This window comes from Pongo pygmaeus, chromosome 11 (assembly GCF_028885625.2).
Source record: "Pongo pygmaeus isolate AG05252 chromosome 11, NHGRI_mPonPyg2-v2.0_pri, whole genome shotgun sequence".
In the NCBI taxonomy this organism is placed as follows: domain Eukaryota; kingdom Metazoa; phylum Chordata; class Mammalia; order Primates; family Hominidae; genus Pongo; species Pongo pygmaeus.
In genome coordinates this window covers 75,648,412-75,673,294 of record NC_072384.2, presented here as the reverse complement: position 1 = coordinate 75,673,294, position 24,883 = coordinate 75,648,412, and the positions used below count along the sequence as shown (strand labels likewise).

Here is a 24,883-nt window from a genome sequence, read left to right as displayed (position 1 = left end):
TTTTGTATTTTTAGTTGAGACGGGGTTTCACCATGTTGGTCAGGCTGTTCTTGAACTCCTAACCTCAGGTGACCCACCTGCCTCAGCCTCCCAAAGTGCTGGGATTACAGGAGTGAGCCACTGCACCTGGCCTCTTTTTATATTTTTATAGTTTTATTATCTATAGTTCTTTTTATATTTTTATAGATTGGACTGTAATCTGTACCTAAACAATACAGTGATATTCCAGATCTTTAAAAATGACTTACATAATAAAGTATTTCTCATTTGTAGTTTCTTGCTGAATTTTGTGAGAGCCATTGTCTTTATATCTTTTTTTTTTTTTTTTTTTTGGAGACAGGGTTTCACTCTGTCACCCAGGCTGGAGTGCAGTGGTGCGATCTTGGCTCACTGCAACCTCCACCTCCCGGGTTCAAGTGATTCTCCTGCCTCAGCCTCTGGATTAGCTGGGATTACAGGTGTGCGACACCACACCCGGCTAATTTTTGTATTTTTAGTAGAGACGGGGTTTGCGCTATGTTGCCCGGGCTGGCCTGAAACTCTTTACCTCAAGTGATCTGCCCACCTGGCCTCCCAAAGTGCTGGGATTACAGTTGTGAGCCACTGGGCCTGGCCCCCAATTTCATCTTTATGTCTTTCCGTGGGGGTGGGGGAGAATGGAATGCCAAGAAATGGTTCTGTCTATAAGATACTTCTCATTTGAGAAGAATTAAAATCTGAGTTTGTTTTCACAATAAAGTGATCAGCAATGTAGAGAAACTGCTTCTGCTGGAGGAAGTAAATGAAGACAGTAAAACACTAGCTAAGGTTTATGTCCATCATAATTTACTCTATTCTACATGCCCTGGACACTTCCATTTACATTTTCTGCTGCTTTATTTTCTACTTATTCACCTGTTGCTTTGTCACTGCTCTGTAGTTTCATGTATTCCTTTTTGTCATCTCAACTATTTTATAATCCCTCCAGAGAAGGACCCCATCTTCAAGTTTTGTTTTGTTTAGATATGATCCTGAAGATTTCTGTATTATGAGGAAATCAGCACTCTATTAATGTTAACTGAAAGAATATTGAAATAATCATTTCTGTGTAAAGGGAAGCATTAACACAACTAATTAAAAAATAACATATTTTTAAGTCAAAGTAACAAGATAAAATACTTTTTTAAATTCTAAAACGATGATATGCTTTAAAATGTGTCCCTCCTCGAGAGAAAAAAAAAAAGAATTAAGCTATCAACAAACTCAGTTTTTCATGAAGAAAATAATAAGAAATAAAAATATTTATTAAATTTTACAAAGATGAAGTCTCAGGCTGTGGGTGATAAGTATTTCATGAGCGTCAGATTCGTTTTTAGACTGGAAATGAAGAGTACAGACATCTTATTGTCTTCATCCTGTGGCACAGAGCATCACAGTGGCTTCCTGCATTGTTAGAGGGTTGGTTTGTGGGTGTGTTACTCAGGCTATTAGTCCTTCATTAGCAACCCAAGAACACTGATTTTACTATGCAGTTTGTCTTTATGTATTAGACTTATTTGTGATTATTTATAAACTATTTTTGAATCTTTATTTGACTCTGAAAAATCCAGGCTAAACTTTTTTACTTGAGAGGAAACTAAGTCTTTGAAAGAATGAGTGAGGCCAGGTATGGTGGCTCACGCCTGTAATTCCAGCACTTTGGGAGGCTGAGGTGGGTGGATCACTTGAACCCAGGAGTTAGAGACCAGCCTGACCAACATGGCAAAACCCTGTCTCTACTAAAAGTACAAATATTAGCCAAGCATGGTAGCTTGCCCCTTAGTCTCAGCTACTTGGGAGGCCAAGGTGGGAGGATCACTTGAGCCTGGGAGGTGGAGGTTGCAGTGAGCTGAGATTGTGCCACTACACTCCATCCTGGACAACAGGGCAAGACGCTGTCTAAAAGAAGAGCGGGTGACTTGCCCAAACCATACAAATGGGAGCAGAACTCTATCAGGTATAAGCTTATATATCTCTTATTCTTTTATTATTTATATGTATTATGCTTGTAAAACATCTTCTACTATTAATTTACAATGACTGATAATTATCCAAGTAAGCCAAGTGTGGTGGTGCATGCCTGTAGTCCCAGGTACTCAAGAGGCTGAGGCCAGAGGATTGCTTAAGTTCAGGAGTTCGAGGTCAGCCTGGGCAATATAGTGAGATCCCCATCTCTAAAACATATATATATTTTTTTAAATTTTCCAAGTAGGAAGAAATTTGGCGTTAGTACTAGATAGAAACAATTCAGGATAGAATTTCCACATGGCAGACAGATTTAAAAAATATTAACAACTGAAGGGAATTATTTTAAACAATATATAATGATTACTCAATATTTCCTGAAGTACAGATATAGCCTATTCTGATTTTAACACTGAAGCTTACAAAAGGAAGTGGTGATGAATTTCTCTATAGAGGAAAGAAGATTCTGAATAGGTTGGTATTCATTCTTTTCACTGAAGAAAGAAGACGAAGTGACCTGGTTGCAGGAATTTTATTTGCTCATTGAAAATATGGACATACTTATGATAATAAGATCATCATAGACATCCTTGGTCTCCTTTTTTTCTAGAAGAGAAAATGATTCCTTACCTTACACAATTTCTCTAGAACTTCCAGTAGCTCTTTTTCTTTGCTTAAATCTGACTGTTTCCCTCCCTGATCCTGGTTTTGGGACGCAAGATAAACTCCAGATGAAGCTAGCAATAACATACTTCTCAAGGCCACAGAAAAGATGCATGGGTTCTATTGGTGGGTGTTTGATTTATAATTTAGATTTAATTTTTGGAGGATGACTGAAGTAAAATCTTCTGAAAAGTGCCCAGAATATTCTTGGCTCTTAGAGCGGCCTCCCACCCCACACCCCACCAAAGTACTTGCTTAGTTTCCTGAAGCTGGGATAGCAATTAGGACCATAAAAATGAAGTTCATTAATGAAAACTAATTGAAAATTAATTCACCATGACTCCAGGGAAGAACTTGCATTTAAAATGTGTTGTTAGCGAGCAAGTCTCTAATCATCAGAGCATGGCAAAATACTTCAGAATGACACACAGGTTAATGAGGTGGTGAAGCATCAGAAGAACAAAGTCTTGTACTATGAAAATAGCCACCATGCTTAAAACTGCTATCCTGCCCCTCCCTTCTGGCTTCCCTTTCTGCCTCATTCTACCTTCTTATTTTATTATCACTAGACAGAGCAGACGCCACTTTAGTATCCCTTTCCCCAGTAAATCCTTCCCAGAGAAGAAATTCCGCAATGATTCTCCAAGTTTTTATTCCTAAATAGAAACAAACTTTGCAAATGCCAATTTATCTACTCTCCAAATCTTGAGGAATCTGCTTTTTTATCTTTTCAACTTTTTATTATGGAAAATTTTAAACATACACAAAACAGAATGCTATAATGAAACACTTTCACCTAACTTCAACAGTTATCTACCAGGAAAACCTATTTTAAGTCATATTTTAGTAAGAACGAATATTTAGACTTGTAATGTTTTATTTCTCACAAGATAGATACTGTATCATGACCAGTTTGCTTTTCTTCTTTCTCATTCATCTAAAAAAGTTTATTAAAGTTACTGTACATGCAAGATGGACTGTAAGAGGGATGGGACCTTTATTCTTTTAAAATTTCACCTGTAAACCTTCTGAGAAACCATCTAGGATACTTTTGAAGCTTCATTATGTGCAGATAGTTTCTAATAGTATGTTTACATGAATGGATTTAAAAGCTTTTATCATTATAATTTTATTATGTCTTTGGTCATTTCAAGCATAATTATTCTCTATAGAAACATCCATTTTCATTTTGCTTGTAATACAATTCCTAGTTATATCTGATATTACAAATATTGGTAAGGTGGTATGTGAAAGAATCTAATGAATCTCTGCCTTTCCTCTTTATAGTATTATTTTATTAGTTTTGAAAATAAGGAATTAAGAGAACAATTTTGATGACAAATTCTTTTTCTCCATTTGGTTTCTACCAGAATCAATTTATATTTCCTTTATCATCAGTTCTTTTAGCAAATCTCATCTTTCAATTCTTCCAAAATTTATGATTCAAGAATTCCATCTTCAATCTCAATTGAAAGAAGATAGTAAATAAATTATCTTTATGATTATCTTTTAGAAAGTTTTTAAAAAGCTATTAAAAATTATCAGGCTGTTCTGGAAATCTTTTCTACCTTCTTTCAAGGTGTGGAATTTAGACATACTTTCATTATAGAGCAAGCCTTTTTGAAAATCCCTTCTCTCTTCATGTACTCCAATGTGTATATAAGTTTCTCCTCCAGTTCTTGCAAGTCATTTCAGAACAATTCTGCTTTAACATTTTTTTAAAAATTTTCTCTTTTTAAGGAGTTTCTCACATATTATTCTGATTTTTTTTCAGCTAAGTTGTTGGACAAATATATACTTAGGGTATTTCTGTAATCTTATAATATTTTGAAATGAGACATTTTAAAATGAAAAAAGAAAACATCACAGAGTAAAAAGTTAAACAGCTGAAGAAAACACCTAGCACTCTCAGGTGAGAGAGATTCGTGTTCAGCTCTAAGTGTATATTTAAAAAATTAAGTTGCTAAAGTTTTTGTGTAATTCAATTTTTAAATAAGATTTGATGTAATACTAGCATCCACAACCTTACTAGTGCTGGAGCCAATTTCAAAGGAGAAATAGAGACATGAAAAAGACACATGAATTACTTTAATTTTGAGTATGTCTATTAAATTTACCTGACATATTTGGTCAGATTTTTCCTCCCTTGACTGAATTTCTTCTGCATATATAGTAACTACTGATTTTAAGAAATATTACACAGTCTATTTTGCGTTCCTCCCTTGTCCTGCTCTGGGCTATACAAGTATGCCATACTTAGTAAGAAGCACAATGTGATGACTTAACAGGAATCGGGAAACAGGAAAGGAAGTAGACTGTTTAACTGAAGAGATCCATTATGAGAGAGAAGTTCAGAATTTAATTCAAGCAGCAGCACATAAAGTTGTCTTCTCCTTTACAGATATACGAGCATACATGCAGCACGTGTGGCATCTGAGCATTACCGAATGAAATACATGGACACAACATTTCTTGAATTTCTGCATGAGTTTTTATTTTCTAGAAGTCATACTCATTTTCTGTGCATCAAAGTTTTTGGCATTTGCCAATACTGGACATTTTAGGACATGAACAAAATACCTGAATGACAGATTCAAAGAAAATATGGCTGTTTTTCATTTATTATTAACAACCATTTAATTAAACATCTCTAATTTTTATTTTTAGATAACTTACGATGGAACTTATAGTTGAGACTTGATCTTGTAAAACTTTTTTTAACTGTTAAAAAAAAAAGAATCCTTGGCTTAATTTGAGTTTGAGCATTTTAAAGCTGGTATTTGCAAACTCAGAAAAAAAGAGCTTTTCATTAATCCATGATTTTGGAAACAGTTACTTTAACCCGCAACCACATACAAATAGAAAAAATCCTAATGGGACTATTTTCTTACTAAGCCTGTAACAGTTTACATTCACCTAATGGCCTCGGGTTATGAGCAAACTACTCAATTAGAGAATTTAGGCTGGTTGCCCACATATTTTAGAGCAAATTATCCCTTCACAAATGCAGAACCCCCTATATAAAACGCCTAACCAGTATTTCCTGTAAAAAAATACTATTCCCTAAATTCCCACCTTGAACCTACTAAGAATTTCTCTTTTTGCTAGGGCAAAGATTTTATGGAAATATTTGTTTTTATATCACATACCTTACTGTTGGTCTTCCTGCTGGCTTGCGTTTTGACCTTCAAGCAGCTAAGAAATTATAATCAAAACACTTCTAATAAGATATTTCTTTTTAAAGTACTTTTGCTAAGTACTTAAGCTGAGAACCTTAAGTTGGAAGGTGTAGAATCCTGCAAATTCTTTGATAACAGATCTTCTGCTTGGGGGGTTAAATGAATTTCATGGTTATCCTTAACACTTACTATTTCTTCTTAGGCCTCTTTCATTTAAAAGGGGGGTTGGTGCTTCCAATCTATAAACACCCATTAAAAGTTCTCCACCCTTTTATACTTGGCTGCTGGTCTTAATTGTCTGCAGATGGGTGGATCACTGCATTTTTATTTCAAAGGTAGAGATTTGCAAAATGTAAACGAGCCTATTAAAAGTTCTAAATCAAGACTCTCAACATCCATTAAAAGGATCCATGTGTAAATAGGGACAGAACTCAATCGAAAAGTGTCTTTTTGTAACAAAAAATTTTCACTAACATCTAAGAAAAGTGTATATCACCATGAATGCATTACAAATGTATTCAACACAAACAGTGCTTTGCTAGAGGGCTATTTAAAAATTTCATGCAAACTTTGAACTAAGGAAAAAAACATGTGTTTGCAAAACATTATTGTTTTATTTTATAACAGCTGATAGATAAGAGATGCAATGTAATTATCCTACATTATAAATTTTCATTGGGTTGAAAAGGAACAAGAGCTTTTGTTCTATTCACAGCAGAATAAAAATTCAATACAATATAGACCTATAGTACTGACAAAAATATTTCACTGTATTTAATATAAAATCTTACAATATGATTATTTTCAGTTCACCTACTGAATAATTATTTTCTATGTTAGTCAAATTTCTTTTAAAAAAATGAACCGCAATTCATTGTATTGCTTGTGACTAAGAACTGAACCCCAGGCTAGCTGTTCTTGGCACTGTGGTGTTCTGGTTTATCTTGCCTGAGGCACTGACAGTTTATCTCAGATTCTACCGTTTCTTCCATTCTTCTTCCACTAGCTTTTCCCCTTAGTCTCGCTTTTCATTAGCCCACCCTGATGGTTGACCACTTCTAATCCATAAATTAAGCAGACAGAAAACACAAAGGTGTGTTTCTTTTATCTTTGAAAATCAAACACATCACAAACTTAATTTAATTTGATTTTCTTGGGTCTAAAATAAAATATTCCAAGGAGCAAAAAATATTGCTAGAATCTCTGCTCTTAAAAACCAGCTTTATATACTCAGCTTGCAGTGGAGGATACAAGGGAATTGCTTTGGCTTTATTCACTTTGGCTTTGAGCCCCATAATCTGTGCCCAGTAGTCAAATCAAGGTTTGAACATCTGACAGCTGTATTTCCCTCATCCTTTCTCTAAATGCAATGCAGAATTTATTTAATTTTGGGGGAATGGTGTTTCCCCCTACACTCCAGTTTTAATACACAGATTATAGTGACAATATTTAAAAGCTGTTTTGATCTTTGAGATTGTATTTTCTTTCATTTTTTACTTAACTTTTCTGAGTGTGATGAAAAGGGAAGCAGAAGTTGGAAATCTAAATAGAAACAAAAAAACAATTTCAGCTGTTCTTGAGCTTGCAAAAATGCATCTACAAGCTCTCAACAAAATTTTACTTTTAAAAGCCATTTTAATATTTGTTATCTTTTACCAAGTAAAATAAGCTGATGCTTTTACATGTGGATCTTATTATGTGAATAGCCGTCTAAGCCTGCTATTGAACATAATCATATGAATTACGAACTGTGACTTTATTTCTTTTATAATCTTTGTAGTTCTTGCCATTACTTTTACATGTCTATGTCTGGCATTATGTAGCTTTGAAACTATGCCAAAAATATTTATTGTCGTATATCTGGCGTTCTCATACTTCGTGGGTGAGTTTGGTTTCCAAGCTGGGCAAAACTTATTAGCAGATACAGTTTTTGGCATTCGTTTGAAAAAAATCTTAAGTAATTTTAGTACCCCCTGAAGTATAATCTTTTGCACTCCTTGAAACATGTATGGAGTTGAAATTTCAATGCTTGAGCTATCTCTTTTCCCAATTTTAAGTAATTCTTCATTTATAAAGTATGAAAAATGGAACAAAAAACAACAAAAGGAAAAAGAAAAAATGAAATAAAACAATGAATTTAACTGCAAACTGGAATATTTTGAAATATTCACATGGTTGGCTTAGATAAAATATTTCTCTGACATGCAAATCCCAGAGAACTGGGACGGGGTACCATTGATACAGCGCAGTGCTAGTAATTTGTGGTTGTATGAAGTAACAATAATGATGAAAAGCAAAATATGTATGCATAATTCTTTTACTAATCTCTTTGCAGCTTTACTAGATTCTTTTTTTTTTTTTTGATACAGTGTCTTGATCTGTCTCCCAGGCTGGAGTGCAAGGGCACAAACATGGCTCACTGTAGCCTCAACTTCCAGGGCTCAAGCAATCCTCCTGCCTCAGCCTCTTGTGAGCTGGAACCACAGGCGTGTGCACCATGCCTGGCTAATTTTTTTATTTTTTGTATTTTGATTTTTTGTAGAGACAGGATCTTACTCTGTTGCCCAGGCTGGTCTCAAACTCCTGGGCTCAAGTGATCCTCCCATCCTCCCACCTTAGCCCCCCATAGTGCTGGGGTTACAGGCATGAGCCACCACACCTGGCCTAAATTCTAGTAAGAAGTGTGATAAAGATATTCAGTTCCTGCCATTGGTTTATATATCAGACTCCATCACTATATTGTTGTTCATTATGTTCAGGCATAGCACAGTACTCTTCATGTAGTTCATTCTCAATATACTTTTGTGTACATAGAGTAACTTATTAGCACTATTTAAGATGGTATTAAGCTATTGTTAAACTGTTAAATGTTATTTTCTAAAAGAAGGTAACATCATGACTGTCATACAAATATAAAACTAGCACATATCAAAAATCCTTTTTAATGCATAATTAATGAGGGAACCAGTAAGATGTTATAAGTAATTAAAAAAAGAATTCAAAGAACCACATACATAGGGGCAATAAGGAATGCGAAAATTGATGCAAAATTAATCTATCCAGATAGCAATAATCAATTCCATTATACTGGATAAAATCATTTGCATTTCTATGGACAAGAGTCATTTGTATTATCCATTTTCTATAATTTACAGAGTAGTAAGTAATAATACTTATACCACATACTTGGTAAAGATTATTTTGAGAATTAATATATATATTTCTATATTGAGATATTCATTAATTTTTCTCAGCCAACAAATTCTTTTTGAATACCTACTATGTGTCAGGCACTGTATGTACTGCTGGTGATCAAAAACAGCCCTCATAGATCTACAGTTGAGTGATGGAGACAGACATTAACTAAATGATCATAAAAATAAATGTACAATTTAAACTGTGATCAGAGCCACAAAAAAGTCTACAGAGCTCTGAGAGAGTAAAATTTGAATAAGGCAATCTCAATGCAAGTTAATTTTACTTTAAGTAGCATATATATTTCCTGATGTGTGTGTTCATCAAAGGTGATACTTTAAATTGGAAACCTATTTTAAAGAATTCTCTTACTGAATCAATTACTCATATAAACCAAATGATTCTGCAGCACACAAATGAGTCTAATATTTACATATTTCAATCCTACTGTAAAAAATATGTAACATAAAACTCTACATTAATTTATTAGTTAGGATCATAGAAGGGAATCACAGTTGGTTAAAATTAGTAAAGTCAAAATTAAATCATCTAATCTTTTGCCAGTTACTCCACTCCCAGACTTCATTATGGTTATGCTGCCAATACCCTTGTGCAAAACAGTTACATGGGATATATTTGCATCCTTCAGTGTTTTAGTTTTCAGAATCCATAATGTCGTGTGTGTGTGTGTGTGTGTGTGTGTGTGTGTGTTTTAAGACAAGGCCTCTCTGTTACCCAGGCTGGAGTGCACTGGCTCCATCTCAGCTCACTGCAACCTCCGTCTACCAGGCTCAAGCAGTCCTCCCACCTCAGCCTCCCAAGTAGCTGGGACTACAGGCATGCACCACCATGCCCAGCTATTTTTTTGTATTTTTAGTAGAGAAGGAGTTTCGCCATGTTGCATAGGCTGGTCTCGAACTCCTGGACTTAAGCAGTCTGCCTGCCTCGGCCTCCCAAAGTGCTGGGATTACAGGCGTGAGCCATCGAGGCTGATGTTCTGTGTTCTGCAGTGCTCTGAGTCCAAGCTGGGTTATACCATGCAGAATATTACTGAGGACTTTTGTTGCCCATCTACTCCATTCACTTAACTGCATTCTCGTCATTGTCAAATATCAAACTGGAAGATACTACGTTTGTGAAGCCTAATTTGATAACATAAAAAGGAGGTGCATTCACTTAAAAAAAAAACACAACAGTGCAGTCCATACATTTATCATGTCTTCAAGACACTACAATGAAGACTCCTATCCCAGAGAATGGTCTTTCAGAGACCGGGAACCAAATGAGTCATCCAGATGAGTTGCTCATTTGCCATTTTCATAGGCAGCTGGGTTATTCTTGGATTTCTCAGACTCCCATTTCTCCTGTGTGTAGACGAGATAAAACACTGCAAATGGTGGCTTTATGCAAAGGAAAGCCGCCTGAGTATTATTGTGCAGCCTGTTGCGGATGTCCTTGCTGAAGCAGTGTGGGGAGGCCAGTGCCTGAGGGCCACGAGCTATAGGTAACCGCATCTTGCATCCACCTCAGATTTCCAAACTTGTGGCCCATTATTGCGGTGGTACTCGCTCTCCACAGCTGCAGATCCACTGCATTCACTTTTTGAGCAGGTTGTAGATATCCACACTGCAAAAGTTAAGTTTGTGTATGTGAATGTGACCCTTGCAAAACAATTAAAACACACATTTTAGAGTTTTCTTTTTTCCGTAGTAGTGGCGACATCTATGAGCTAAGTTGTAGCAGGACGAGCCACGGACAAAACCCCTCAGACACTGGGTTAAAGAAGGAAGTGGCTTTATTTGGCCGGGAGCTTCGGCAGACACGTCTCAGGAACCGAGCTCCCTGAAGAAAGAGTTCCTGGCCCTTTTAAGGGCTTACAACTCTAAGGGGTGCACGTGACAGGGTTGTGATAGATTGAGCAAGCATGGGGTACGTGACTAGGTGGGGGTGGTGAGCAAGGCAAGTATTTCTCCATACCATTGTCTGTGATCTATAGATAGCACAAGCGATTAGGGTAGGGGTTAATCTTTTTTTTTTTTTTTTTTGAGACGGAGTCTCGCTCTGTCGCCCAGGCTGGAGTGCAGTGGCGCCATCTCGGCTCACTGCAAGCTCCGCCTCCCAGGTTCACGCCATTCACCCGCCTTAGCCTCCCAAGTAGCTGGGACTACAGGCGCCCGCCGGGTGGGGGTTAATCTTTAGCCTACAGGCCTGGCCAGTGGCTCTGATCAGTCTGTTATTTTTCAGTTTTTATTTCCTCCTTTCCTTTGGAGACAGGAGACAGTAAGAGAAATGGCCTCCTTCCTTAAAGTCATTCATACTTGTCCAAATAATCCTTTTGATTATTTAGGAAGCCACTAAAAATGATCCAGCACCTTCTATCACACTTTAACCCTTTATCCTGTGCCTTAGATTGGGTTTCCTAGAAGCAGGCCCGTAGGTGAGGATTCGTGTGTGATTTATTACGAAAGCACTCCTGGGAGAAACCAATAAGGGAATGGGGAAAGCAGGACAGGACAGAGAAGAGAAGACAGCCAAGCAAGTATGGATCTCAGGCTAACCCCACAGAGGGTGGCTTCAGCCTGTGTCTGAAGGGGAGCTCTGAAAGGTAAGTTATGCCTGAGTTGTCCTGACTGGAGGGGAAGGGAGCTGGTCTTTCATAGTTCTGCGCCAACCAGTCCCCTTGGGGGCATTGTGGAATGGGGGAAAGTAAATTCCCAGGCATGTTCTGATGTTGGCCAAGTGGGATCCAGTGGCTTCTGAAAAACAGCCTGGGGTTTGTTGTTGGAAGCAGAAACACACAAATAGGTGAAAGGGGATCTTAAGATACTGGGGAGAAATATTGACAGTGTTTGTAACACTCTATCTGTTCCCCCAAATACATTCTCTACTTCCTGGGCATGTGGTTAGATTGCATGCACTTCCCAGCCTCCTTGCCAAGGGTGGCCATGAAATTGTGTTTTCTTGCAGAATGGGGTGGTAGTGATGTGTGCCACCTCTGAATCTAGGGTAGCCTCATCCATTCTGTCTTTCTCCTCCCTGCTGGCTGAAACTCAGGGTGACTCAGCTTATAGTATAGAGCTAATGATAATGATCTTAGGAATGGTAATGCAGCATAATAGAAGTACTGGAGTCCCCAAATGACTTCACAGAGCAGTTTCTTGATGATCCAGAACATTTACCTTGGACTGTTAAGTAAGAGAAACAAACTTCTTTTTCAAACAACTGCATTATTTTTGGGTCTCTACCATAGCAGCCTAGCATTTTTCTAGTTAATACAAGATGTTTTATTCTTACCATAACATCATATGATATTATAGATCAATTTTTATAGTTTTTATTGTTTATTTCTCCTACTAGAATATACACTATGTGGGAGCAAGAGATTTGCCTATCCTTTTCTTGCTGGAACAACATACTCAATAAGTACTTGTATTGTTCTACCTAACCCTATAATAATTAAAAATAAAACACATTACAATTTAAGAACTTACTGTAATGCCACATTAGAAGTGATATATAACAAATGGAAATAGTTTAATTAAAATTAACCCAAATGATTAATGAGATAAAATATTGATGTGTTAAAAATGGAGAGGAGATAAATTACATACTTTTGAAAAAACAAGGCCGAAGGGCACCATGGTAACTGTTTTTGCGTATTGGCAAGGTGATTATAAAGAGGTTGGTGTTCAACCGTTTTCCATGTCTGCAGAGGAAAAACTAGCAGGAAAGAGCTTAAACCAACCTGACAGTAATAGTGATTAAACATTAGAAAAGGCTCCAGAGTAATATTGTAGAATCTCTGTCCCTGGTGAATTTTAAGGACAAACCATCTGTCTTAGACATTTCAGGCAGACCCCTTGCAGGAAGAAAGAGGTCTGGATTAAATGACTCCTTAAGCTAGCTCCCTTTCAATTCCAGGAGTCTGTGCCACTATACAGGGGATCTGGCAGTGACATCTTTCACTCCATTGACTAGGCTGACTGTGGCATCTCTTATCAGTACCTTGAGAGAGTTATTTCTCTGGATGAGGTTGGTAGAGAGGAGAGTAGGGAGTGGAAAGACTAACCTCCCAAAATAATGATATTAAAAAGTATATTTTGCACCTAGAACTCTAAGATACTAAGTAATTTCTACACGCTCAACACACATTAACTGGAAAAGTCTTAAGACTTTAGTGCATTTCAATTGCTATGTTTTATTTAATAAGATTAACTGCTATAGCAATGATGAAAAGACAATAATTTAATGTGAACAGTGAAATTCCACAGAACAAAAAAATTAGCATTGATATTTATTTATAGTATTTACTTACACTGGTGTTGCAATACTAGTAGCAATGTAATAATGCTATTTATGAATACTGTATTAAAATTTATACTATTACTATATTACTCAAAAATAATGTCCAAATATCCCTAAAGACAATCTTTTATTAGATGAATGATTTCCTAAGTCTTAGAAGTTTATTTTTTTATTACTAAATACTATCATAGCTATTGTTTTAAAGGTCAACATTTTTTGATTGGTATATAAATATATATATATATATATTGCATTTTGACATGTTATTGTGAAAAACAATTACGGATTTATATATTGTGGGGACTTCCAACTTCATTTTATTTTATTATTTATTTATTTATTTTTTTGAGACAGAGTCTTGCTCTGTCACTCAGGCTGGAGTGCAGTGGCACAATCTCGGCTCACTGAACCTCTGCCGCCTGGGTTCAAGCGATTCTCCTGCCCCAGCCTCCCAAGTAGCTGGGATTATAGGCATGTGCCACTACGCTCGGCTAATTTTTATACATTTTTAGTACAGACGGGGTTTTGCCATGCTGGCCAGGCTGGTCTCAACCTCTTGACCTCAAATGATCTGCTTGCTTTGTCAACTTTATTAATAAATAACTTTAGTGAAGCTTTACGTGTTTATTACCAGACCAAAGATAAATTTTTGAGTTCTTCCAGAAAAGGTGAAAAAACTCTGCTTTTATATTCTAAGATGGTGCAGTGTCTTGTTTATCTATTTATTAATGGTAGATGCTAAAAATTACAACTCAGTAGGATGTTTTCTTTTTCATTGAGGGAGAATAGTCAGACTTAGAAGGAAATCATTGACTACTCTTTAAGTAATTGAAGCTTGATGGTAAATATTGCTCTAATACATATAAAGTGATGATCAGCCTCATTCATAATTGGCAAAGTACAAGTTAAAACTATAATGAGACACTATTTTTTAAATCTATCAATTGTTAAAAATAAAAAATTTAATCATATACTGTGTTGTCCACCATAGGAAAAGAGGTACATTCCTGGTGGGAATGTAATTTAGTACAACATCTATAGAGGGCAATTTGGTGAGATCTACTGAAATTTTAATTGCACATATCCTTTAACCCAGAAATCTTCCTTCTAGAAATTCTTTGCTACAGATGTACTGTCACGCAAAGAAATGGCATGTGCACAGGTTATATAGTGCTGCATTGTTTGTAATAGTAAAAGACCAGAAACAACCTAAATGTCCATCAACAGAAGAACAGTTAAAGAATGCTACATCCTTTCAATTGAATATAATGTAGCCATCAAAGTGAATGAAAATAATTATTAAGATATATGAAGACCAGTGTATAGAATGAGCTACTCTCTGTATTAACAAACAGAGAAATATGTACATGTATGCAAAATATATATCTGAAAGGCTACTCAAGAACTGGTAATACTGGTTGCCTCCAGGGAAGGGAGCCATGAGTCTTGAAGATGAGGTGGGATAAAAACTTAATTTTCACTCTGTACCCTTTTGCAACTTTTGAATTTTGTGTCATGCATATATTACCCATTCAGAAAAAAGCCAAATAATTAAAGAAGAAAAATATAGTGAATTGACTAACAACTAATTTACTCTTCTTTGAGGATTATTTACATTTAATATAAAATTATCTTCAATTTCAAAGTATAGAATTAAGACAATTCTGAAATTTTAGACTCCGTTCACACTTTCCCTGTGAGTTTATTGTGGGTTATAATTATTTAAAATATGAAAACATACTTCAAAACATTAAAATATTGCCCTATAGAAATATTTTAAGTTATCATTCTTTTCTCCTTCACTTTTAAAGTATGAGGTCCCTGAAGCCAGAAACCCTGTACTCTGTCACCTAGAAGGATAGAAGAGAAAAAAGTACTTTAAAAAGTATTATTTTGGGCTGGACGCGGTGGCTCATGCCTGTAATCCCAGCACTTTGGGAGGCTGAGGTGGGCAGGTCACTTGAGCTCAGGAGTTCGAGACCAGCCTGACCAACATGGCCAAACCCCGTCTGTACTAAAAATACAAAAATTAGCAGGGTGTGGTGGCAGGCACCTGTAATCCCAGCTACTTGGGAGGCTGAAGCAGGAGAATCACTTGAACCTGGGAGGTGGAGGTTGCAGTGAGCCAAGATTGCGCCACTGCACTCCAGCCTGGGTGACAGAGTAAGACCCTGTCTCAAAAAAATAAAAAATAATAAAACTAAAAATTAAAAATAAAGTCAACATGCCCAGGATAAATCTAAAATTGACAATGAATTAGAAAAATGTGACCATTTTTCAAGGGAAAAGATAATCAACAGGTGCTAACCTTGAGGTGCCCCAGATGACGGAATTATCAACAACTTTAAAGCAGCTAGTATAACTGTGCTCCATGAAATAAAGGTAAACAACTTTGAAGTGAATGAAAAGTTCTCAGCAGAAAAATACAAAAATGTTTAAAGGGTTTAAAACTGTTTTCTTATTTTTTATTTTTTTGTTTGTTTTTATTGAGATGGAGTCTCACTCTGTTGCCCAGGATAGAGTGCAGTAGTGTCATCTCAGCTCACTGCAACCTCTGCCTCCCGGGTTCAAGTGATTCTCCTGCCTCAGCCTCCTGAGTAGCTGGGATTACAGGTGCGAGCCACCATGCCCAGCTAATTTTTGTATTTTTAGTGGAGGTGGGGTTTCACCATGATGGCCAGGCTCTTCTCAAACTCCTGACCTCAAGTGATCCATCCGTTTCAGCCTCCCCAAGTGTTAGGATTACAGGCATGAACCACCATGTCCAGCCTAAAACTGTTTATTTTTAAATAAAATTTGTGCATTCTAATAATTAAAATCATTTGAACAAGAAAAATGGCACTCTAATTAAACTTCATTTAAACTGCATTTGAGAACCTGCAGGACACCTTGGGGCAGCTTGGTTTTACTCTAGATTTACCTGTCTTCTTACTCTTCTTCTTCCTTCACCAACATGCAAGTTATTTTCCTTCCTTGACAGCCAGACAAGCAGATGGGAGAGGTAGGTGTGGCCTTCATCGTCAGCAGTTTTCTATTGTTTGATGTGAAAAGGGCAGCAAAGTCCTTTAAAAGTTGATCCAACCTCTTGGCATCTTACAAAATTAAACAGCTAAAATAAGTAAAATAAGAAGGCAATTCTCGTTGAATGTACGGTGCCTATTGGCGGCGCATGCCTCCATAAGATTTGTCTGCCTGCTTCTCCTGTTCTATTGTTTCTTTGGAAGGCAGTGGATTTTTCTCTTGCAATTCTGTCTTCTTCTATTTTTGACATCAAATTTCTTGATCTCAGCCATATCAGGTTTGTCAGACATGATATGTCTTGACATATCATGTGTCATATGATCTGTCACAGAGGAAGTGGAGTGAGGCCCAGCGTGAGCAGAATCTAGTTTGTGCAGTGGCCACCACCTAGTTAGAAATTATTTTAAAAAAACCTAACTGAAAATTTTAGACCTAAAAAATAGCATACTCAAAAATTCACTGGATGGGCTCAATAGCAAATTGCAGATGACAGAGGAAGAGTTGATGAACTTGAAGATAGATAATAGATAGCATCTAATCTGAGAAACACATTATAGATTGAAAAATCAATAAGCAAAGCCTCAGGGACCTGTGGACAATATCAAAAGGCATATATAAATTATACCTCAATAAAACTGTAAAAAAGGGCCAGGCGTGGTGGCTCACGCCTGTAATCCCAGCACTTTGGGAGGCCAAGGCGGGAGGATCATGAGGTCAGGAGTTCGAAACCATCCTGGCTAACACAGTGAAACCCCATCTCTACTAAAAATACAAAAAATTAGCCGGGCACGGTGGCAGGCGCCTGTAGTCCCAGCTACTCGGAAGGCTGAAGCAGGAGAACGGCGTGAACCTGGGAGGCGGAGCTTGCAGTGAGCCAAGATCATGCCACTGCACTCCAGCCTGGGCGACACAGTGAGACTCCATCTCAAAAAACAAAAACAAAAACAAACAAACAAAAAACTGTAAAAAAGTAGATATTGTAAGATTGTATAAAAAAGGCCCGACTAGATATTGTTTACAAGAAACCCACTTCAAGTATAAAGATATAGGATAGGCTTAAAGTAAAAGTATGAATAAAGGTATACCACACAATCACTAATCAAAACAATGCTGGAGTAGCTATATTAATGTTAGGCAAAATAGTCTTTAGAATAAAGAATACTATCAGGAATATAAAGAAACATCACATGATGATAAATAGTGAATTCACCAAGAAGATATAACAATCTTAAATGTGTTTATACCTAACAACAGAGCTTCAAAATACATAAAGCAAAACATGGTAGCAATAAATCCACAATTACACATAAAGACTTTAACATCTGCCTCCTAGTAATTGATAGAAGTTGACAGAATGTTATAAGGATATGAAAGACTGGAACAATACTTTTGAAACCAACTATATTTAATTGACATTTATAGAGCACTCCACCCAACAACATTAGTATACACATTCTTTCCAAATGTTGTATATGGAACATTTATCTAGAAAGACAATATTCTGGCCAATAAAACAAACTATAACAATTTTTTTTTTTTTTTTTTTTTTGACACGGAGCCTCACCCTGTTGCCCAGGCTGGAGTGCAGTGGCACGATCTTGGCTCACTGCAACCTCTGCCTCCTGGGTAGAACTGATTCTCCTGACTCAGCCTCCTTAGTAGCTGGGATCACAGGCGCCCACCACCATGCCCAGCTAATTTTTGTATTTTAGTAGAGACAGGGTTTCACCATGTTGGCCAGGCTGGTCTCGAACTCCTGATTCAATCAATCCACCTGCCTCGGCCTCCCAAAGTGCTGGGCTTACAGGTGTAAGCCACCCTGCTTGGCCCAAATTTCTTTTTTTTTCTGAGTTGGAGTCTCGCTCTGTCATCCAGGCTGGAGTGCAATGGTGCGATCTCAGCTCACTGCAACCTCTGCCTCCCAGGTTCAAGCGATTTTCCTGCCTCAAGCTCCTGAGTAGCTGGGATTACAGGTATGTGCCACCACACCTGGCAAATTTTTGTATTTTTAATAGAGATGGGGTTTGGCCATGTTGGCCAGACTGGTCTCGAACTCCTGACCTCAGATGATCTGTGCCTTGGCTTCCCAAAATGCTGGGATTACAGGTGTGAGCCACCACACCCGGCCACAACAAATTTTTAAAAAATAAAATAATACAAACCGTGACCTCAGATCATAAAATAATTAAATTAGAAATAAATCACAAAAAGATATTTGGAAAATCACCATATATTTGGATATAACACACACAACACAATTTCTAAATACAGCATGAGTAAAAGAGAAAGTCACAAGGGAAATTAGAAAACATTTTGATTGAAGGAAAATAAAAATATAACATCAAAATATGGGGATGGAGCTAAAACAGTGATTAGTAAGAAACCTGTAGCATTAATTGCTAAGATTAGAAAATAAGAATGTCTTACATCAGTGATCAAAATTTCCACTTAAGAAATGAAAGAGCAAGTTCAACCCAAAGCAAACAGATAGAAGGAAATGATGAAAAGCAAAAGTCAATGAAATTACAAGTAGAAAAATAATAGAGAAAAATCAATGAAACAAAAAGCTTATTTTTTAAAAAAGATAAACCTTTCGCCAGACTGAGAAAAAGAGAGAGAGAAGCTATAAATCACCAATATCAAACATGAAAGTAGCAGGGCAAGGAGCGGTGGCTCACGCCTGTAATCCTAGCACTTTGGGAGGCCGAGGCAGGCAGATCACTTGAGGTCAGGAGCTCGAGACTAGCCTGGCCAAAATGGTGAAACCTCGACTCTATTAAAAATACAAAAATTAGCCGGGTGTGGTGGCATGTGCCTGTAATCCCAGCTACTCGGGAGGCTGAGGCAGGAGAATCGTTTGAACTCAGGAGGCGGAGGCTGCAGTGAGCTGAGATCGCACCACTGCCCTCCAGCCTGGGCAACAGAAGGAGACTCTTTCTCAAAAAAAAAAAGAAAACAAACAAAGAAAAAAGAAAAAAGAAAAAAAAAAAGAAAGTAGGGACGTCATCACTGATCCTTCTGATATGACAGACATTAAAAAACTAATAAGTGGCCAGGCACGGTGGCTCATGCCTGTAATCCAGCACTTTGGGAGGCTGAGGTGGGCAGATCACCTGAGGTAAGGAGTTCAAGACCAGCCTGGCCAACATGGCGAAACCCCGTCTCTACTAAAAATACAAAAATTAGCTCGGTGTGGTGGCACACACCTGTAGTCCCAACTACTCAGGAGGATGAGGCAGGAGGATCACTTGAACACGGGAGGCAGAGGTTGCAGTGAGCTGAGATTGCACCACTGCACTCCAGCCTGGGCAACAGAGTGAGACCCTGTCTCAAACAAACAAAATAAAAAACAAAACAAAACAAACAAAAAAAGCTAATAAAGGAATATTGTGAACAACTTTATGCTAGTAAATTTGACAACTTAGATGAAAGAGATCAATTTCTTGAAATATATAAACTGTTAATGCTCACTCAAGAACTAAATCATCTGAATTATTTTACATTTATTGAAGATTTTGAGTTTGCAGTTAAAAACTTCCCAACAATGAAACTGGTTTTGCTGGTTAGTTCTACCAAACACAAATACCAATACGTCACACTTTCTCTCAGAAAATAGGAGGAGAGAACACTTCCCAACTCATTTACCAAACAAAGACATTCCATAATAAGAAAGGAAACTAGAGAGCAATATTCCCATAAACATGGATGTGAAATCCTTAACAAAATACTAGTAAATTGAATCTAACAATATATAAAAAGAAGAGTATGTCATGACCACATAGAGTTTATTCCAGGAACACAAGGCTTGTTCAAGATTTGAAAGTCAATGTCATTAATTACAGCAATTTAGTAAATAAGAAAAACCACATGATCATCTCAGTAGTTGCAGAGAGAGCATTTGACAAGATTCAAAATCCATTATGATAAGTATTTTCCACAAACTAGAAAACCTCTTTATCCTGATAAAAAGATCTACATCTAATGTATTACAAGTGAAAGATTCAATGTTTTCTCCCTAAGACTGAGTTTAAGGCAAGGATGTCTGCTTTCATTACTCCTTTTCAACATTATCCTGGAGGTACTAGATAGTGCAGCAAGGCAAGAAACAAGATTTTTAAAAAAATACAGCTTGGAAAGGAAAATATAAAACTCTCTGTTCAGACTATGTGATTTTTATATAAAAAACCCCAAGGAATCTATAAAAAGAGTCCTAGTATGAATTAATCATTTTAGAAAAGTAACATTATAAATAAAAGGTACAAAGATAAACATAATTTTTATTTCTAAATATTGCCAGTAAATATTTGGGAATCAAAATTTAAAACACAGTATAATTTATAATAGTACCAAAAATGAAATAATTAGCTATAAATTTAAAATGCAAAAATATGCAGGATTTATATGCTGGAAACTACAAAATAATGATAAAGGAAATCAAAGATCTAAATAAATGGATAGAAATACTGTATCTATGGATAGGACAACTCAATATTGCTAATAAGCCAATTTTTCTCGAAGTGATATATAGATCAATGCAACCCCAATAAAAATCCCAGCAAGATATTTTTCTAGAAATTGAGGTTTATTTAAAAGTTCATATAGAACTAGGTTAGCCAAAACAATTTTTAACAAGAACGAAGTTGGAGGACTCATACTACTTCATTTCAAGACTTACTGTGAAGGTATAGTAGCCAACATAGTGTAGCAAAAGGCAAAAATAGAGAACATGGATCAATGAAGAGTGAGTCTATTTCTAGACTCACAAATATACAGCCAATTGATTTTTTTTTTTCCTGAGATGGAGTCTTGCTTTGTCTCCCAGGCTGGAGTGCAGTGGTGATGATCTCAGCTCACTGCAACCTCCACTTCCCAGATTCAAGTGATTCTCCTGCCTCAGCCTCCCTAGTAGCTGGGATTACAGGTGCGTGCCACCACGCCCGGCTAATTTTTTTTTTTTGTATTTTTGGTAGAGATGGGGTTTCACCACATTAGCCAAGATGATCTCAATCTCCTGACCTCGTGATCTGCCCACCTCGGCCTCCCAAAGTGCTGGGGTTACAGGCGTGAGCCACCGCGCCCGGCCAGCCAATTGATTTTTGACAAAGATGCAAAGGCAATTCAATGGAAAAAGGATAGTTTTTTCAACAGATGGTGCTGAAACAGTTTGACATCCATATGCAAAGAAAATGAATGTTAACCCATACCTCATACCTTTAAAAAACCAACTCAAAATAACCATAAGACTTAAAAGCAAAATATTAAGGTAAAAACCTGTAGATTAAAACATAGGATAAAATATTTGTGATCTTGGGTTAGGTAAATATTTCTTAGATATGACACCAAAATTATAAATTTCCCTCATGAAAATTAAAAATTTTTACTGTTTGAAGACAATGTTAAATGAACAAATAGACAAACCACAGACCTGGAGAAATATTTGAAAATTACATATCTAAAAATTAATTAGTATTCAGAATATATAATGTTCAAAACCCTTTAGTTAAGACAAATGATCCAATTTTCTTTTTTTAACTTCGTTTTTTAGAGACAGTATCTTGTTCTGTTGCCCAGGCTAGACTACAGTAGTGATCATGGCTCACTGCAGCCTCAGCCTCTTGGGCTCAAGCAGTCCTCCCACCTTGGCCTCCCAAAATGTTGGGAGTACAAGCATGCACCACTGCACCTAGCCAAATGATCCAATTAAAAATAGGCAAATTACTGGGACAGACAATTTTATGAATACAGCCTACTGGAGGAATAAAGAGAAGTCTGGTCCACAAAGGTGGAGTCTGGAGATGATACAGGCCTTGAATATACTGTACAGGAATTTGGTCTTTATCTTGTAGGGAAATATTGGTTCTGATTTCAGTATAGCTATAGCATTGGGCATTTTCTGTAACATATGTATGTATAAGGAAAACTAGTGCTTTTGAATATATCTTCTAAGGGGAAGTTACTTTCACACTATAACTCAAAAAAATCAAACTTTTGAAATTATTCACAATTCAGCAGTACATGGAATTCCAATTCAGATCTACACGGAATTTTATTTATATATACATATCTTATAGACATATAATATGGCTTGAACAAGAAGTTTGGTCTAGTGTCTATTATTTGAGAAAACTATCTCTTAAGTTTTATAAGAAATGAGATGTATAGTTAGAATTTCTGGTTGTCTATTTTCAGAGGTTTGTCAAATCAGTCCTATATTCTATAATTCATATATTGGTTCATGTCTCACAGCAGCCTGAGCCTTTTTCTCCACCTCTCCCTTCAGTTTTTCCTCTTTCATCATTTTTAGAACTCTCATTTCACTCATCTCTTTTTCATTCTTTCTTCAAGCTTTTGCAAGATCTTTTTCCAAAAACCAGACATTTTTATAAGGCATCTTCTTGTACTCGGTCTTCCATTGGTGACCACTTTGTAAATCACCATGACTTAATATTTTTCCTGTTACCTACTGTCTGCACATGTTTCACTAAGCTCCTCAGGGCAGGAAATCTGTCTTCCATATTTTATGCTTTGTGAAACACCATGCACCTTTATGACTCCTATTAACAATAAATCTCAGTCTGAATTAGCTAAAGCTACATCTTCCTTATTTTATGTGTAAGCTTTACATGCATTCTAGGGAAGACTCAAGTTTCACCAGCTACCTGATTTGTCATGTGTATCATTTATTTTTTAGGAAGCATTAGAATGTCACCTTATGGAGTTACTGAGCACAAAGCCAAGAATGTATATTTTTAACCTACTTAGCTAATATATATATATTTCCAGAATGAGAACTTTTTTTTAATTGTAAGAAGGAATTATTCCTCTCTTTTTTGATAAGTAGATTGAGCTCACATGGAGTTTTGAGACAGGTATACATGCCAGGACACCTTGTGTTCTAATTTTAAATCATGCCTTTCAGACACAAACGGTCTCTGGAATTATGCATTATTTATGACAATAGAAACCTTTAATGTTAGACTTGAAAAATGTCAGTATCGAAATACATTCAATATTTGCAGAGTTACTTCACAGAGATCTAGACTTTATTTTCTCACTTTTTAAGTGGAACATGTGAACCACATTTAGCACACATTTATTTCAGGAGAGTGTGATGGATGAGTCCAAATCAGAAGTGAGCAAACAGAGGCTGAGAAGCCATGCTGCTCATTCTGCTCTTACCCCGTGCTCTTGGCTTTTGGTGTTGTGTTTTTCCTCTATTTACTTCCTTCTTTTCCTAAGTACTATCTATCTTGTCTACCAAGCCCACTTTCAGGAGGTAGCTGATAGCAGCCCCAAGTGCCATCTGCCTTATATATACAGCATATGCATTTTTAGTCAAAATTCTAAAAGGTGAAACAATCTCAGCCACAGGATTTGAGTAGTGTAACCTTCATGGACTCATTCTACTTAAAGGCCTACCTGATGAGCTACCCAAAATATTTTTGCCTAATAAGATATGTATTCGTTTTCTTTTCCTCCCATAACATATTACCATAATTTACCAGCTTAAAATCACACTCATTTATTATCTCACAGTTCCGTAGGTCAGAAATCCAGGCACAGAGTGACTCAGCTAGCTCTCTGTGCTAGGTTTCGCAAGGCTGCAATCAAGGTATTACTTACTGTGTTCCCTTCTGGAGGCTCTAAGGGAGAATCTGTTTCCTGCTCATTAGGTGGTTGACAGAATTTAGTTCCATGCACTTGTAGGACTGAGCTCTCCACTGCTTGCTATCTGTCAGCCAGGAGCCATTCTCAGCTTCTAGAAGCTACCTGCATTCCTTGGCCATTTTTTTTTCAAAGTCAGCAACGATGCACTAAGCCTTTCTTTTTTTCTTTTTTTTTTTTTTTGAGATGGAGTCTCGCTGTGTCACCCAGGCTGGAGTGCAGTGGTGCGATCTCAGCTCACTGCAACCTCTGCCTCCTGGGTTAAAGAGATCCTCCTGCCTCAGCCTCCAAAGTAGCTGGGACCACAGGCATGTGCCACCATGCCCAGCTGATTTTTGTATTTTTGGTGGAGACAGGGCTTCACCGTATTACCCAGTGGAGACAAGGTTTCACCACGTTGCTGGTCTCGAACTCCTGAGCTCAAGCCATCTGCCCGCCTCAGCCTCCCAAAGTGCTGAGATTACAGGTGTGAGCCACCACATAGTGGCATCAAGCCTTTTTCATGATTTGAATGTCTCTGATCTTTCTGACTCATCTTTTCTCAGCTTTTCTTTTTTGCCACATCTGACTGACTCCAGCTGAAGAAATTTCTCTTTTTATGAGGGCTCAAGTGGTTAGACTGGGCCAACCAGATATCTACAATAATTTCCCTACTTTAAGATCTATAAATTTAATTACATCTGTACATTCTTAGTAGTGCCTAGATTAGTGTTTTACTGACTAGGGGTGGAAAACTTAGAGGGACTTTAGAATTCTGCCTCCTATAAGATACATGACCTATATAATGAAAATGATAAAATTTTTGGAAAACATATATGAGGACACTTGAACAAATGCAGACTACTGAAAAGAAAGTCTCATATAGAAGAATA

At 36.9% G+C, this 24,883-nt stretch overlaps 1 protein-coding gene across 1 annotated transcript; it reads right to left on the bottom strand.

Annotated features, from left to right (window-relative positions):
- Positions 1-16,235: 16,235 nt before the first annotated feature.
- On the bottom strand, positions 16,236-16,958 carry LOC134737693 (thymosin beta-4-like). Its single transcript, XM_063647632.1, is given in 2 exon segments — positions 16,236-16,594; positions 16,597-16,958. Coding segments are annotated over 2 exon segments (180 nt in total). The 5' UTR covers positions 16,664-16,958; the 3' UTR covers positions 16,236-16,481.
- Positions 16,959-24,883: the final 7,925 nt, after the last annotated feature.